Source organism: Gymnodraco acuticeps, unplaced genomic scaffold (genome assembly GCF_902827175.1).
Source record: "Gymnodraco acuticeps unplaced genomic scaffold, fGymAcu1.1, whole genome shotgun sequence".
In the NCBI taxonomy this organism is placed as follows: domain Eukaryota; kingdom Metazoa; phylum Chordata; class Actinopteri; order Perciformes; family Bathydraconidae; genus Gymnodraco; species Gymnodraco acuticeps.
In genome coordinates, this window is record NW_022989768.1 from 3,796,922 (window position 1) to 3,814,602 (window position 17,681).

The window sequence follows — 17,681 nt, forward strand, 5'->3', positions numbered from 1 at the left end:
GCAGAAAATGCGTGCGAATGCTGTAAACTGTGAACATTTATGGCTGAATTTAGCTGAAAAAGCTGAATATGTTTTTTGTTTTTTTTTCACAGGACATGAGTCAAATGTGGATGAAATGGACATATTCCTGTACATTTCATGAGTCAAATGTGGATGAAATGGACAGATTCCTGTCCATTTCATGAGTCAAATGTGGACGAAATGGACAGATTCCTGTCCATTTCATGAGTCAAATGTGGACGAAATGGACAGATTCCTGTACATTTCATGAGTCAAATGTGGATGAAATGGACAGATTCCTGTCCATTTCATGAGTCAAATGTGGACGAAATGGACAGATTCCTGTACATTTCATGAGTCAAATGTGGACGAAATGGACAGATTCCTGTACATTTCATGAGTCAAATGTGGATGAAATGGACAGGTTTCAAGCTTCTTTCCTGGGTTACATAGTGCTGTGAAGCAGCCTGTCCTCTGGGTGGTGGGAGAGCGAGGTGCTGGAAGGAGCTCTCTGGGTCACATCCTGCTGCTGCTGCTGCTCTCTCTCCCTCCCTGTATTCACAGCACTTTTACCCAGCTTTCACACACTCATTCCTGGGTAAGAAAGCCATGTGTATCACCCTGGATCTCTTCCTGTGAGTGTGGGACCCTGCTTACAGCAGTGAACCTACTGCCAGCATTACAAACATATTAATCAGGCATTTTAACACTTTTTTCCCATGAAAATTACATGTCACTTGTTAGACGCTTTTATCCAAAGTGACTTACACACATTCAGCACTGTGGACAATCCCCACAGGAGCAACTTGGGGTGAAATGTCTTGCCCAGGGACACAATGACATGCTGATTGCAGTGGGACTCGAACTTGCTATCCTCTGATTCGAAGATCAGCACACTAACCCACTGAGCAGTAACCCACTAAGCCACAGCCTCCCAGTACAAAAATGATTTTTATTCACTATCATGGGGCTATATAAATCAAATTGCGGGTAATTAGGAGCACAATTGTACCTTTTACTATTTAAATGTATTTGTATTATATATTTTTTGGCTATTAAAGTGACATTTCTGGGTGACTTTGTCAGTTTATGGAGGTTAGCCCACAATTCCCGGAGGTTATTTTTATTTTGAAATTCAGTTCCTGACGAACGCCAAAAAAGCCCGAGATTATGGAATTAAACCAATAAATAAAAGCAAGGATAATTGTGTGTTATTGGTGAGTAAATAACAGTGTGTTATTTTGAAAAGAATAACAAATTAGAAGGAAAAAAAGATTTTAAAAATACGAGGCTCTGAGCCCCATTTATTTTCCTCACAGACGGCAACACTAAAGGTCTAAAATAAAGATCTAAATGAATATTTGGGATGTTCTTGCCTTTAGATTCTCCCAATAAGTCCAAGGACAGAGGGTGACTTTGCTGTGAAAAAACACATTTCCACCAAAAAAACTTTAGCAACCATGAATGTGTACACATTCATGAAGTAATCTTCGTCATAACTAGCAAACTAAACATCATGTACATTTACTGCACAAATAATCAGAAATAAAAACTCATTACTCGCATAAAATGACATCAAAACGCAAAACTCCTGGTCTTCACTTACAAAGCCCTCCACCATCTGGCCCCCCCCCTACCTCACTGACCTCCTCATCCTACCAACCACCCCGGTCCCTCAGATCCACCTCAGCCGGTTTGCTTTCCATCCCCAAGGCCAAACTCCGGAGCTTCGGGGACAGAGCCTTCTCTGTGGCAGCCCCGAAGCTCTGGAACTCCCTCCCCCAATACCTCCGTGAGTCTGAGTCCCACACCCTGTTCCAGTCCCGCCTCAAAACCCACCTCTTCAACTCTGTATCCATAAGCCCCCCCTCCTCTCAATCAACTTCCTCCTGACTGCTTTTCTGTTTTGTTTTGTTTCTTTTTGGCATTGTCTTTGTTTTGTTTGTCTACCCTCCCTCCCAAATGTAAAGTGTCTTTGGGTTCAAGAAAAGCGCCATAGAAATAAAATATATTATTATTATTATTATTATTTTAATGGCCAAATGAACCTTAAAATAGGCATTTTCGACCGAGAATAACACGAAGGTCGGCCATTGTTGTTGATCACGTGGTCTGGGAGCTGTTGCAGCGTCCATAGCAACCACCTTAGCAACCATGAATGTGTACACATTCATGAAGTAATCTTCGGTTTCCATGGTGTCTGCTCTGATTGGATGATGTGACTCACATGTGTGTGTCTGGCTCCAATCTGCCGAGCAACACCATGACAACCAACTGCAGCACTGAGTCCCATAAGAATGCATTGGGGATTATATCTGACAATTTTGCCACCTGTTCAAAAACTATGGCTCTTATCAAAAAATGACCAGACCGTGAGCATCAGGGAACCCCAATGAACTGAAATATGTTGTTTTTTTGGGTTTTTTGTGTACAATGTGGAGATGGGAGCAGTTTTTCTAAAGTGTACTTCTCCCTGCTCTGAAGAAAGATCCAGAACAATTTAACATGGGGATCAATTGGGAGCTAGCTGGACTTTTTCTCTCTTCATGCCCTCAAGAGGAATTTTGTTTAATTTTTTTTCTTAATTTTTTTTTTTTTTCCAACCTAGGAGAGGTTTTCATGAAAAAATATGTCTGAGGAGTGTAGGGTTTGGGAATTATGGCAAGTTTAAAATATTTTTGGGGGAGAATTTCAGGCACTGCTGCACTCTGTTTTGAGATCAAAGCACTCTAGAGTTAACGAGCTGCTCCATCCACTCTAATGTTAAAATCTGAAAAAGGCCTCTCTACCAAGCTCCAAACTAAATTCAATATCTCAAAAAGTTGAAAAGATATCAAAAATAAAAGTCAATTTTGAATAGCTGAAGGTCTTGTGGTCATTTGAAAGCTGGAATGAAGTGTCTAGCTGAAAGTATGTGGAAGGAGTAGCATTTGGCGCAAGGTGTAGGAAAACAGGATTTGAAGGCATCTCCCATTGACTTCAATGTTAAAAAAATAGTTTAAAAAGCTGAATATTTCAAAAGGTATGAAATATTTTGAAAAAGTTGAAAGTTTCTCATCAATTTCTGAAAAGGCTGAATAGTTTACTATTTGAAAGGTTTCTGCAGCTGAAAGTAAGCTGAAGTTATGGAGAGCTAAAGTATTGGCTGATTTGAAGGCATCTCCCATTGACTTCAATGTTAAAAAAAGAGTTTAAAAAGCTGAATATTTCAAAAAGTATGAAATATTTTGAAAAAGTTGAAGGTTTCCCATCGATTCCTGAACAGGCTGAATAGTTTAATATTTGAATGGTTTCTGTAGCTGAAAATAAGCTGAAGTTATGGAGTGCCAAAGTATTGGCTGAAATAAGTTTAAGGGGAAGAATAAAGATTTGAAGCACTATAGTGGAATGCTGTAAACAGCATTCACACTAACTAGGGCTTAATTAGTTTGGCTTTTTGACCCTTGAGATTGTTCTCACTTATTAAGCAATAAAAACACCTCATCAACACAATGACCATACAGTTAGACCGGCCCATATTAAGCGTCCTAATGGCTTTTTCTTGTTCAGACACACTTTTAAATGTCCAAAGGGATTTCAAATCTGCAACCAACACAGCAATTAAGGACTATGGTGTCTGCATACAAAAGGGGATTTGAAGGAGAGGCGAAGAAACATGGAGTACTTCAACATTGTTGCTTAGTAAATGAAAATTGACTTATTTGCATTGATGATTTATTATTGTACTAATGTAAAAGCATGGTTATTTCAGTTTTGAACATGCCATATGATGGGAAGCTCTATGAACTATCAGCTGGTTTTAAAATTGTTTTTGTGATTTGGAAGGTGTGTGCTTCAACTTAAGTTTTCAAATCCTTTTCGGCATGTTATTGATTTTCCTCTTATAATCATTAATTATAGTAATTTAATTGTCATGTTTAATCTGTGTTTCTGTTACTTCTTATAGTTTATTTATCTGTTCAAGTGACTGCTAAATCACAAATAATGAGAACGAGTCAAAAATAACCATGCACATTGCTTGACATGGATGCTGTTGTAGCACAGTACAGCCTGTTTTCTCCCATGTTTCCTCCCTGCAGTGTTTTTGTCCCAGCACTCAATACTGGACGGAACAGCTGCCACCTGTGCATGTAAATCCCAATATGTTTATTACACATCCTGTCTGCACCGGGCTTCAGGGTAGACTCCTACCTCTTAGGTGAAGTAGTGTTCTGCATCCTTATTTGAAAACTGACGATGCCAACTGAGCCCTTTTCTGAACTCACAGAGACACACACTAGCCTTCCCCCTGACATAAAGAAGTTGTTGCAAAGCCTCGTGCAGAGAGAGCCAGAAAGTGGAAACTTTCTACAGTTTTCTAACATTTCTAACTCCTCTTGTTGGGATGTTTTTAGTTTTTCTTGCACAGTTGTTCTCTGCAACTCAAGGTCCGCACTCGGCTCGTCACAGAAATCGTTGACGGCCACTAAAGTTAATCCCTGGAAAGTTGTTTTGAAAGATTTAGTAGAAAAAGAGATAACCTTCAATTACATGGTTAGGTGTTTAATAAAGCGACATCATCACAATCCTAATAATTGGCTGGGAATAAAGCTAGGTGTCAAAGTGTGACTTCAACTTTATATTCAACACAAGTTCGCTATAGTACGTTCTAATTTTGTATTGCATAACTGCACTTCTCAGCCAGTTCCCTCTCCTCGCCCACTTATGGCTTATGTATGTTATTAAACTATAACTACACTGGATGTGGCAGCAGAAGAACTGTGTGAAAAGGGAGCTCAACAGAAATGGAGCAAAGAGGTGCTCTTTAATGCGATAATTTATTGCAAATTCAGTGCCGTTAATGCCAAAGAATACTTACACCCTTCAAGAGAGCTTTTGAATTTGGCCTCAACCTATAAACTACAGTATGTGATCATTTTATTAAATCATAATCTCATACTGACACTAGACGATTACTTGTTTTCATGTACCAGAATATGTGAGACAACTGTTGACTTGAAGCCGATACAAGGACAGGTTTATTAACCACCTACTGTCTGCCTGCGGGACACATAACTTTCACTGACTTTTAGAACATTATAAATCTACTACATCATGTATTAGATGTATTTATACATCAGTCATTCTTCTTTTCAGTCACTGTGGTATCCAACTGAAATCATGAAAGTGCGATTTGTTCATTTATTCATTCACATCAATAAATTAATACAAGTAAACAAAAACACACATGTACCTATATCAGCTAAAGCAAAAAAAAAGCTAAACTCAGTTACTATTTACTTAAATCTGATCAACCAGTGTCAACAAATATAAGAAACAACAAACCAGTATCACTTCATTGGGCTGACTAGACAGACATATCGAGCATCAATAACCAGTACTAGGCATCCAACTATACAACACATAAATAGCCTGTATAAGAAAGGTCTGAGCTGACTACTCCCTGAGGAGGCTCAGGTCCTTCAATGTCTGATAGGGATGAATCATGTAAAGAGTCCTGTCACAGTGTGATGTTGGGAGCACCAAAAGAAGGCCAACAGACTGAATAAACTTCTAAAGACGGCTGGGTCTGTCAATGTATCCAAGCTGGTCTCACTGAAGAAGATGGCAGAGGACAAAATGCTGGCAACGCTAGCTATCATGGATTAAACCTCCCACCCTTTGCACAACCAAGTTCATATTGGAACACTTTAAACATTTGGAAAAGCACACTGTAATATTGTTCATATTGATTGACTTTATATTCAACTTTAATTCTAACCTGTGTTTGCTTCATTGTCATCGATGCCTATTTATGTATCTCGATGCTATATGACAATTTAATTCAACTGTGGGAAGTAATAAGGTTAACTATCTATGAATATCACATCAGCTACATTAATCGAGCACAGATAATGGCATTCCTAAATACACTTTGAACATTTGAAGTATTCCCATGTTTCCCCTGTTTAATCCTTGTTGAGCTTGTGCCCCCTGGACTTGAGGCCCCAGTTGTTGAAAGATCAGGAGATGTCAGGGAAAAGTACCACAAAGTGTTTCCTTAGCACAGGGAAGCATAGATCAGTGAGTCACTCAAATCCATTTACAGTTCTACACACTTTAACATTTATTTTGGTATTGGCTACCCTGACAACTATCTTTTTATTCTCAGTGGGTAAGCCAGTGACCACCTGTATTTGTATCTGTATGTGTACAGGGAGGAACAAATGAATATTGTAGCGTTCCTTCAAGGTGATCATTTTGAGTATTAACCTTTCATGCTGCTAGGCGTTGAAAAAGACATTACACACATTCTTACGCTCTTACCTACGTTGCACAGACAGATATTGTTGTAATAGCAAGGCTAAGAGGTGTGAGGCTTTGATTAGAACAAGACAATTTGTCATTGTCAGACTAAGGGGAAGAGAGTGAGAGAGGCGTTATGAAAATATCATTATAATCTCTGTAGTTGTAATGAATTATTGATTTGCTGTGAATCTGGATGGTGGTGTTGTGTTTTTGATAAACCAATTAATGATGTTGTTGCTCCCCAAAGCAAAAACCTGTGTAGGCTGTGTGCAGCGGAGAAGCTGATGCAATATTGGTATTTGGCCCCGAAAATATCTCAGTACTTGGTTTCTATTTATTGGTTTTGCGCAAAAGGATTTATCACACTTCTAATAATGGCCTGACAGCACAAACAGTCCCGCTTCCATATCTTGTCCTGAATTAGACACATTGTAGGAAAAATATTCATGTTTTTGATGATTGCTCAGTCCCAGCTGAAATATTTGTCAGAATTAAATCAACGGCATTTCCACTTTCTAAAATGCTCAACTCTGTACAAATAATTTGCTACAATTAAATTAGTTAAAGGCTTGGTCAAATCTGTATTTATTGCGTGACATTTGAAAGACGTGATACCTGCTCTAGGAAGTGTTTATGTTCACACAATGGTCTTTTCACTAAAAACATCACAAAAAGCTAGTGGAAATGTGGCCTTTCATAGTAGTCCTTCATTATGTTCAAGGTATGATGTTTAAATAAGACATAATATAAACAATATCCCTGAACATTTAATATGTTTTTTTTCCACGTCTGTTTGTATGCACAAGCATGTACGCCATTCAGGAGAAGCCGACTTAATCTTGCATAATTTATTTTACTAGTACCTTGATTCTGATCATCTTAACAACCTCTGTTTGCTGGATGTGGATCCTCATTTCAAGAATAAAGGATGATGGTGACACATGAGTTTATCCAGGCATTTACCACTTGTAGACCATGATATTGTTAAATATTGTATTGTTTTCTGGTTAAAAAAACATCACATATGTTAATACTGGACTAAATTTGGTTGAAAAGTTAACTTACAGTAAAGTAGCATATAGCTATGGTATAGACATCTTCCATTCACTGCAACATACTGTATTTCCAACACACACTAATCGTGGTAGTGTACTAACTAAAGCCATCAAAGCTCTGCACATTCTGCATGGCAGCTGCCACGCTGCTCACCCTAAAGCTAAGCTGTCACTTGCTGCTCCGGCTGACACTGTTCAGCATTTCAAAAGCCCTACCTCTACAGCAGCATCCACCCAGATGGTATTATTGCTCTTCACTGCCAGCTCTGCCTTGCTTGATGTTTCCTTGTGTTGGTCAGAGCCTTGACATCAATGATGTGTATATTATCATTCAAATAATACTGACTGACTTGGCTAACTTAACTACAGTCCAATATGAAGCACATGTTGAGGTTAAGCATTAAAATACCATTGAAAGAATGTAATGTAACCAGGACACCTTAAAAACTTCACTTGTCAACTATTTTTATGCTGGTTTTAACCTTGACATAGAGGTTATATATTTGCAGATTTGTTTTGTGGAGTTGTTGACACTGGATGACACATACTGTAGGTCTGAATATTGTCAAAAAGGTTGTCATGAAAAATATGAAGCCTACTGCCTGTATGTTTACACTGAGACCCAGGGTCCTGTCTCCTGTCTGTCCCTGACACTTACAGTTTGAGCAAAACGTTGACAACTTTGACTACTCTAGCTCAGGTTGGAAGGGGTTGTAGGTCAGGTTTATGACTCTTTGGATGTTCAGGTCCAATGAACATCAAAGAGTCCAATGTTCATGTCCAATAGTCATTGGTTTATCAAACAGTAATATTTCATGTTGTATAATATACATTTTGCTCCCTTGTTTGACTGGCAAATATTGGCAAGTTTCTGAACAACAGACACAAAATACTGTTGTGAGTATTCTTATTTACTAATGTTACTTACCCCATTGACAGGATATGTATTCCAGTCCAGTTCACCTAGCACTGTCGTAGTGTCCAACAGAACCACTAGAGAGAATGGGGTGGAGAAAAGAAAGTCATGTAAGTTGGAGAAGAAAAGTTGGAAGAAGGACAATATAACACAAAGTGTGACATGAGAGGGGAAGAGAGAGTGTGAGAGATGTTGGGCAGTGAATTTAAAAAGAAGCGAAATAGAGGTGACAAAATAAGAAGGGAGCAGACAATAGTTATCAAGCTGTCAATGAGGAGCAGACAGAGCTGTAAAGCCCTTATCAGATTCAACCAGCTATGAAATAACAGCTTTTAGGAAAGAACACCAACACTACCACCTGGAAGTCTGGCAGATTAGTACTCTCCTTTTCAGAGGTCAGGAGTCTACATCAAGATGAGCCAAAGATGCATCAAGGAGAAAGACAAAACTTCAAATATTTAACAAAACAAATATGACCTAATGAAAGGATAACAATAGCCAATTTAAGACAAATAAATTCATCTTTTATCAATGGGGACAACCTTTCCATTAGGAACAATACATTATTGGAATTTCACTAAAGTGCCATTGAGCCAATTCATCTCTTGATAGCAAAGCCTTGTATCCCAAAAACGATGCCCATATTGGATGATTACTCACAATTTAGGTCCAGTTGCAACTATCAGTACCAATGTGCTTGGAATGCTGGTTAAGTGTACGGTAAATATTTCATGCAGGAGGGGAGTTTGCCTTAAGCAACATATCTGATCTTTTGCCTTTTTATTAACAACAGTCATTCCTTAGACATGTGTATTAGTTGCCTTACTCTAAACATAACATATTGTTTTGCCATAATTAAATCACCATTCTGTAGTTGACATGCAAATATGTTATAGCGTGATAATTAAAAATATATACATATTAAAAGTCACTAAAAGTAATCCAGGGTTTTGCAGTTTCATACAATATTGACGTTCCTGTTTTGCGATAGCTGCAATGAGATGTGTGAACATGTTTTGTCAAATTGGGAAAGTGTTGTTATGTACAACAATAAATGGATTAGTGAACAGATGAGTGCACAAGACGATCTGGGCCTCATTGTTCTAAAAGGCAAATTTGCATTGCAGAGAGTATCCCCAGTAAACAAACAAGGAAACACATGATCCCAATCTGAACACGATCCAGTGTGACAAAACAAAAGGTGGATGGATAGACAGATGAAAGACAGATTAACCGACTAATTATATGTTTTAATGATGAGGGACAGCCACTTTTTGCATTTTGGCTTAAGATGTTGTTCACATCTGTCTACCTTATGTCCAATTCCGACTGTACAATATGAGCCTAACCCAGACTTGGGGCTTTGCTCATTTTAGTAATAAAAGAAGCATTGCTTAACTGGAAAATAAACTACTCAGCATTTGAGATACATTGCAATCAACAACAAGAGTACCAATTCATATTCCTTTTCCCTTTTGTCTGGTTTTGCAAACAATAGAGTGGTGCAGTGACGAGTCCTAAAACCGGAAGTGAGTTAGCATTTTACCACCTCCGGTTCCCTCGTCTCGGAGCCAATGGGATTTATCCATAGGATTTTGGAAAATAGCTCGAAATAAGGTCTGTGGTTGACACAAATTTAAGAGACGGATCACGTTTTGTTCTACGACCTTAAATACATCAGCAGTGACCCCAGTGGTGATTCTTGAAGAGTTTACGTGTCTGAAAAACGATGGTTGATAGTGGCTGAATAGGACTACAGAAGTTGTCGAGGACGTTGTACGTCATTACACCAAACACGTAAACACTCCCTCTAAGTTTGTTTGCCCTGTTCTGCTTGAAAGCAAGTACCTGCCTCCTGCAAACTGTTAAAACAAACGCTTCAACTTGTACAATTTTGAATCTGTATTTTTGAACATTGATCTCAAGTCGGTGTGACGTTGAAGCAGCAACCCTGCTGTAGTTCGTTTATAGCATAACGTTAGCATTTTACTTCTGGCGATTAGATTTATGATTCAAAAATTATAAAAGTAGGGTAGACGTGGATATTATCCGGCTGAACAAAACGTGCATTTATCTAACAGTTTCGTATACCACAGGCCTTATTTCGAGCTATTTTCCAAAATCCTATGGAGAAATCCCATTGCTTTTTTGTCGAGGGAACCCATGTGCAGCTTACTTCCAGGTAAATACGTCATCCCTGCACCACTCTATGCAAGTCGTGAAACAGAGTACCTCTGATTCGTCCAGTTCTAAAGTTTAGCATCGCTCGGCCATGTCATGCAAAGAAGGACTATAGCTAATTTGACACGGTGAGCATGTTCAAATAAGTAAACATGGTGTATTATAATCTTGCCATTAGTGTTAAGTTTTTTTTGGATGAGCATGTTAACAACTGTGTTACTCTGTGACCACATTGTGTACATACAGGTGTAACATCCTCGAGCTGTCTGCACTCTGGTCACGGCTCAGGCATGAAGAGCCATTATCTGGCCCCACGCTAAGCCCCCTCAGATAATTTGATAGGATGAATGTGCAATTTCCTTTGTCTCCACAGCCAGTTAATTACAATCTCTAACAATAAAGTGCTTCCTACTTATGCAGTCGACACTCTAGACCAGGGCTTCTCAAACTCCGGACCAAAGTCCGCATCCGGACCGAACTGCAAATCAATCCGGACCGAGCCCTGTTCTGATTCTGATGTAAATTAGATTGCTTTGTTGGAGGGTTAGGAGAAACAGGAGATGTCTGAGAAATGAGCGGAAGCGCTCTCTTTTCTTCTCTCCCTCTCTCTCTCTCTCTCTCTCTCTCTCTCTCTCTCTCTTTTCTTCTCTCCCTCCTCTCTTCTCTCTCTCTCTCTCTCTCTCTCTCTCTCTCTCTCTCTCTCTCTCTCTCTCTCTCTCTCTCTCTCTCCCCCTCCCCCTCCTGACAGCCTGTCAGTACCTCATGCAGCTCACTGATCCAGTAATGAGTGACCCGACAGTGAAGAATAAACATATTTATAACTAGTTTAGCTTGTTCAGGAGGTAGATAAAATAGCTAAATATGTTAGGTCTAACTAGATGTGTGTGTTCTCATTCATAACACTCCATTCGATGTCTCACTATGGGATGCGCCTCATCGCGGAGCAAACAGAAGCATCAATCTCATTACGCCAATCCTGATTGGCTGGTGATCTTGACGTCAGCGTCAGGGAATTCACCCCCTATAAGTAGCTTGCGCCACGACGCATGCGTCATTCACCTCTTCTCGCTTCAGAGCACATCTCTATAGTAGCCGGACAAGCTTAACGGTCCACAGACTGAACCCAAATATAACCATTTCGGTCGACGGGCGCTCGCCGGCTACTCCTTCTGCTTCGCAAGAAGACGGTAATACTAATGCCAGTTAGTATTAAAATCGACCTCGCTGTTTCTTTCCCCGGAAAGTAAGGTAAGGTTTTGATTTTTCTCAAGCTAGCTACGCACCTGTTGCTAGCTAGCTTCCCCTTACTACCGACACCACGGTAGCGAGGACGCTTTTCTTTTTCTCTCTCACGGAGGAGAAAAGGATTAGAAGTATATTGACACACCAGTCAATATTCTTTGAGAACAAAGGACCCACACCGTCCCTTTTTCTCCGGATTAAGGACGGGTTGGTAACACTTTTTCTCTCAACGACGTACCTGTTACGAGCGGGTCCTCTCCACGCCACGAGGCGAACAAGATGGACGCCTCTCCCCCTCACACCAGAGGAGTCAGGGACTCGGAGGCTCGGTCATGCGGCTGCGGGTTGAAGATAGCAGGTACAGACTCACACCAGGTCTGCTCGTCCTGCCTCGTGCTGGAACACGCCCAGGAGGCTATCGACAACCTCGGCTCGTGCGGGCATTGTGCCCGTTTCACCCGAAAGAGCCTCCACCGACGGCTAGCACACCAAGCTAGCTTGTTGGAACAGGACTCCCTCATGTCCACTGATTCGCCGTTTGGCAATCAAGACACGGGGGCGTCCGCCGCAGAGACTGAGCCCCTCACTGTGTCGGTCTGGGGCTCATTATCTGCGATGGCTGCAGAACCGGAATCCCGCGCCCTGGCAGGCCGGAACCCGGTGACGGCAAGACACGCGGGAACGGGACCCCACGCTTTACCGAGCTGTGGCTCCCGGTTAGACCTCACCATGGTCTCACCCGCGGAGGATGTCCTCGAGCTGGACTACGATGAGGACGAAGAGGACGCCTCGGTGTTCCTCCTGTCCGAGTCGGATGAACATGAAGAGGACATCTTCATGTCATCGGCTCAGGCTGCAAAGCCTGGAGCGAGGGCTGCTCTCCCGGGCGATAGCACACCAGCTTCGCCCTGTCTGAGCATGGACCTGCAGGCCGTGTGTAAACGCGCCGCGGCCAGACTCGACATCCCGTGGCCTGAAATGGCCAAGGAGAGCTCCAGGAAACATTTTCCCCAAGCAGCGCGGACAAAGAGGCAACTCCTTCCGGTCTTCCCGGAGATGTTGGATGAGGTGTCGGTCTCGTGGAGAGACCGGCCCTTCAGCAACAAGGTCCCAATCCAGGGTGCCTCCTCCCTAGACTGTGACGGAATGGAGAAGCTCGGCCTGCTCCGCATACCGCCCATGGAACCGCTGGTAGCGGCCCACCTCCTACCGAGGATGGGCCCGTCACCAAGCAGGAACCCAACGCTGCCAGCAAAGTCGGACCGATTTCAGTCGACAATGACTGAACGGTCCTACAAAGCCGCAGCGTTGTCCGCCAGGGCCCTGAATGTGTCCTCGCTGCTAACCGCTTACCAAGCGGAGCTCTGCGAGGACCTGTCGGGTAACCCGGGGGCAGCCACTCTGGACGAGATGGCAGCGGTCACGGATATTTGTCTTCGTGTCCAACGCTGCGCCGTCCAGGCCACGGGCAAGGCAATGGGGATCATGGTGGTGCAGGAAAGAGCGAGATGGCTCAACCTCACCAACCTCCCAGACCGGGAAAAGGAGGATGTGCTGGATATGCCCATCGTTCCCGAGGGAATTTTCGGCTCCGCTCTTGCTTCCATGCAAAGGAGGTGTGAGTCGAAAAAGAAGGAGGACGAGGCCCTCCACCTCTGCCTCCCTCGAAGGGCCCAGCCGCTGCCTTCGCAGCGGCAGCCCTTCGCAGCGGCAGCCCTTCGCAGCGGCAGCCCTTCGTCCAAGCTGCCCCGAACACTGCTCGGATTAAAACACCGAATACGCAGAGGTCGCAGCCCGCCCCGAGTCCCCAGCCCAGGCTGGAGACGAGGGCGAGCTGGCCTAGAAAATCTCTGGTTCCGGCTGCAGCTCAGGCGCAGCCAACCCAGAATTTCGGCCAGCAGTCGAGGAAGAAGAAGCGAGCGGCGTGACAGCCCCTCCTTCTCCCCTCTGTGACAGAGCTGGAAGTCCACGGTTCCCCAGCTCTAAATGTGTTCCCGCCGCCTCGAGAGATGCCTCAACACCATCCTCAAGTCCGCACAAACACATGTCACACATTTGTTGATTTTTCCGTCATAAAACATCTGCCGCTGATGCATCCAGGCTTCAGGCCGAGGGCGCAGCTCAAAAAAATGATAAGAAAAACAATAAAACCAATAAACAGCCCGTCAACTGTTCCCCTTCTGAGAGCAGCTACGGCATCTCTCAAAAGGCGGATTACAGGCGGGTCTGTGAAGGCACCACCGCCACGCGCATGCGCAGTGCCGATTGGGGCTTTAAAGGCGCCACGCGCATGCGCAGTGCCGGCTGGGGTTGTGAAGAAACCACCGTCATTCGCATGCGCAGTGTCGGTGGGGATTGTCGAAAAGGGGCACCACTGTGTTCAGACACTAGAGGGCCCCATAACACAACAAATAGAGACTCAGAGGGGAAGAGACGTGACATCTCCACTGGCTCTAAGGAGCATGCAGTGGAAGAGGCTCACATCATTTGCTTGGGTTTTCAAGACAGTAACACGGGGCTACAGACTTCAATTCGCTGTCACCCCCCCTCGCTTCTCGGGCATTCTGCATTCGCAGGCCCGAGGAGAGTCAGCCCATATTCTGGAGAGAGAGATTCTCTCTCTCCTAGAAAAGAGGGCTATATCTATTGTACCCGCCGAGCAGAGTCAAGGCGGCTTCTATTCCAAGTACTTCCTCGTTCCCAAACGGGGAGGGAACGGAATTCGGCCAATACTTGATTTGAGGGCTCTGAACAAATATCTAAAAAGATATAAGTTCAGAATGCTCACTCACACATCTCTGCTGCGGCTCGTGCGACAAGACGACTGGTTTACATCAGTCGACCTGAAAGATGCGTATTTTCACATCCCAGTATATTACCCACACAGGAAATATCTGAGATTCGCATTTCAGGGGATCTGTTATGAATACAGAGTACTCCCCTTCGGTCTGTCTCTCAGTCCAAGGGTGTTTGTACGATGTACGGAAGCCGCGATAGCCCCGTTAAGACAACAGGGTATTCGCCTGGCGACCTACCTGGACGACTGGCTGCTTCTCGCACAGTCGGAGCAGGAGGCTGTTACGCAGACAAATGTCCTCGTAAAGCACCTGCTCAACCTGGGTTTCATAATAAACACAGAGAAGAGCATGTTGTGCCCCACGCAGACTATACTCTTCCTGGGTTTACGCCTGAACTCGGTGCCCTTTTCAGCTCGCTTGTCAGCGGAAAGAGTGAAAGCGTTCAGAGCTTGTCTCGCTCTTTTCCAGCTGCGCAAACATGTTCTCTTCAGATCATGCCTGCGATTGCTGGGGCTCATGGCGTCAGCCATCCTGGTCGTACGACTGGGACGCTTACACATGAGAGAGTTTCAGCGCTGGGTGGCCGCCCTAAAACTAAACCCGAGAGTGATGTTTACTGTGAAATGCGTAATGGCACTGCGCCACTGGCTGCACCCGACTTTTCTAGTACGAGGTGTGCCTATGGGTGCTGTCCTTTCACGGAAAGTGGTCACCACGGACGCATGTCTGACAGGCTGGGGAGGTATTTATGAAGGTCGCCCGGTGAGGGGTCTCTGGAGCAGAGACCTCCAGCGGGCGCACATAAATTACCTGGAGCTTTTAGCGGTGTTTCTCACCCTAAAACGCTTTCTGCCTTTCCTCAGGGGACATCACGTCCTTGTGAAGACAGACAATACGACCACAATATCGTATATTAACCGCCAAGGGGGTTTGCGTTCTCTCCAGTTACACACACTGGCGCGCAAACTGATCCTATGGAGCGGTAGACGTCTCCTCTCTCTGAGAGCGACGCACGTACCGGGAGTGATGAACCTCGGGGCAGATCTACTGTCCAGAGGTATACCACTTTATGCAGACTGGACTCCACATCCAAGGATTGTGAGCCAGCTGTGGGTGCGTTACGGCAGAGCCGCGGTGGATCTGTTCGCATCGAAAGACAACCCTCAGTGTCAGCTGTTCTTTTCGATGCGCGATCTAAATGCACCGTTAGGCGTCGATGCACTTGCGCACAATTGGCCCCCGGGCCTTCTGTACGCGTTCCCCCCCCTGGCTCTGATACCCCCAACTCTGGCCAGAGTGAGAGAGCAACGCCACACACTTATCCTGATAGCTCCGCACTGGCCAGCTATGTACTGGCTAGCGGAGATATATCAGCTGCTGTGCGGGCAGCCATGGCAGCTCCCACTACGCAGGGATATACTGTCCCAAGCGGGGGGGGGCGATCTTTCACCCACACCCAGAGCGCTTGGCTCTATGAGCCTGGCCCGTGAGTGGTACAATCTGAATACAGTGTGACATGAAGCTGACCCTGGCAGCTGCCAAGCGAGTGGCACTCATGCACCATCTGTACAGTCTTCATGCACTCAATTCGCCCCAGGGCAAACAGAGTGTGGTTGAAGCCCAACCCTGCCTTTATCTTAAGGCGGTTGGTTCAGGTACCACATTTGACATTGAGGCATCCTCCCCGCCACTGTATTCCTCCGGGGAACAGCGGCCGGATTTGCCGTGTCCAGCCCGTGCTTTACGCACGTACAGGGACAGATCAAGGGTGCTTCGTCATAATGACCAACCCCTTGTGTCCTGGGCTAACCCTTATAAGGGCAAGCCTGTTACTAAGCAACGGCTCTCCCACTGGTTTGTGGAAGCAATTGCTTTGGGGCTCATACGAGTCAGAGTTCGCAGGCACCCTCGGGTCCGCGAGCTCTTTCGACTCAGGGTCTGGCTGCATCCTGGACTCTGTCCAGGATGTCTCCCATCCAAGACATTGGTGCAGCGGCGAGCTGGTCCTCGCCGCTCACTTTTGTCCGCCTCTTAACAGGCTGGACGTCTGCTCCCAGTGTGACTCAAGCAGTGCTGGGCACCTGGTTGAGTCAGAGCTCTACCTGTTAAGTTCTGGTTGGTTTGGTGATTTTCGAGATAAGCTCGTCTGACAATACGGGAGCTACAATTTCCCATAGAGAGACATCGAACGGAGTGTTATGAATGAGAATGATAGGTTACTTACGTAACCCCAGTTCTCAGAGTAACATGAAGTGAGATGTCTCACCAGACGGCCCTCCTTGTTATGGTGAAGCGAGAAGAGGTGCTTATTTTGAATGACGCATGCGTCGTGGCGCAAGCTACTTATAGGGGGTGAATTCCCTGACGCTGACGTCAAGATCACCAGCCAATCAGGATTGGCGTAATGAGATTGATGCTTCTGTTTGCTCCGCGATGAGGCGCATCCCATAGTGAGACATCTCACTTCATGTTACTCTGAGAACTGGGGTTACGTAAGTAACCTATAGTTTTGCTCCGCTTACCGGTCCGTCACAGCGGCAGGATTTCTGCTTCACACACACGGAGCATACCGCTATTTTATTGTCTTTTTCGGACACCTTAAAATACTGCCAGACTGGTGAAGCCATTTTGGCGATGTTGTTTTGCCAGGCACAGAGAAAAGTGTCATGTATTTTACGTCATGTGATCGGCTCTCCTGATCGGCCTTTATAGAGAGCACCGATCGATCGGCCGATAGTGAATATCGCCCGATAACGATCGGTGGCCGATCGATCGGAGCATCCCTAAAATTAATGTATATTTTCTTGTCTCTGACGCGTTGTCAGAATGAACGTGCATATACATTTACTTGTGTGTGCGAGCGTGACACGCATTGCAGACCGCATGTTAACCGCAAGTTTAACTTGACTTTCTAATGCTCCCATAAAACATTGGTAGCATTCGGGAGGGGGAGGAGTCAGGGATCGAGGGAGTGTTTCTCCAATCAGAAGCGCAGCTTCATTTCTATGATATTTTCCTGCACACATTATTGCAAATGCTGGTAGCATGTCGTTCTCAAAGTTCGCAAAGCAAAGGAAAGTTGATCAAGAGAACCGAGAATTCAAAGAAGAATGGACAGAGAAATATGCATTTATTCTCCCACAGTCCAGCACCAAACCAATGTGCTTGATGTGCACAGAAACCGTGGCCATCATAAAGAGT

The 17,681-nt window shown here is 44.4% G+C and overlaps 1 protein-coding gene across 1 annotated transcript in view; it reads right to left on the reverse strand.

Moving 5' to 3' along the window:
• LOC117546406 (ephrin type-A receptor 6-like) overlaps positions 1 to 17,681 on the reverse strand; it is a 97,857-nt gene that overhangs the window by 59,472 nt on the left and 20,704 nt on the right. Inside the window, exon 2 of the mRNA XM_034216626.1 lies at positions 8,272 to 8,336. Coding sequence (XP_034072517.1) covers positions 8,272 to 8,336 — 65 coding nt within the window. The remainder of the gene's footprint in view (positions 1 to 8,271; positions 8,337 to 17,681) is intronic.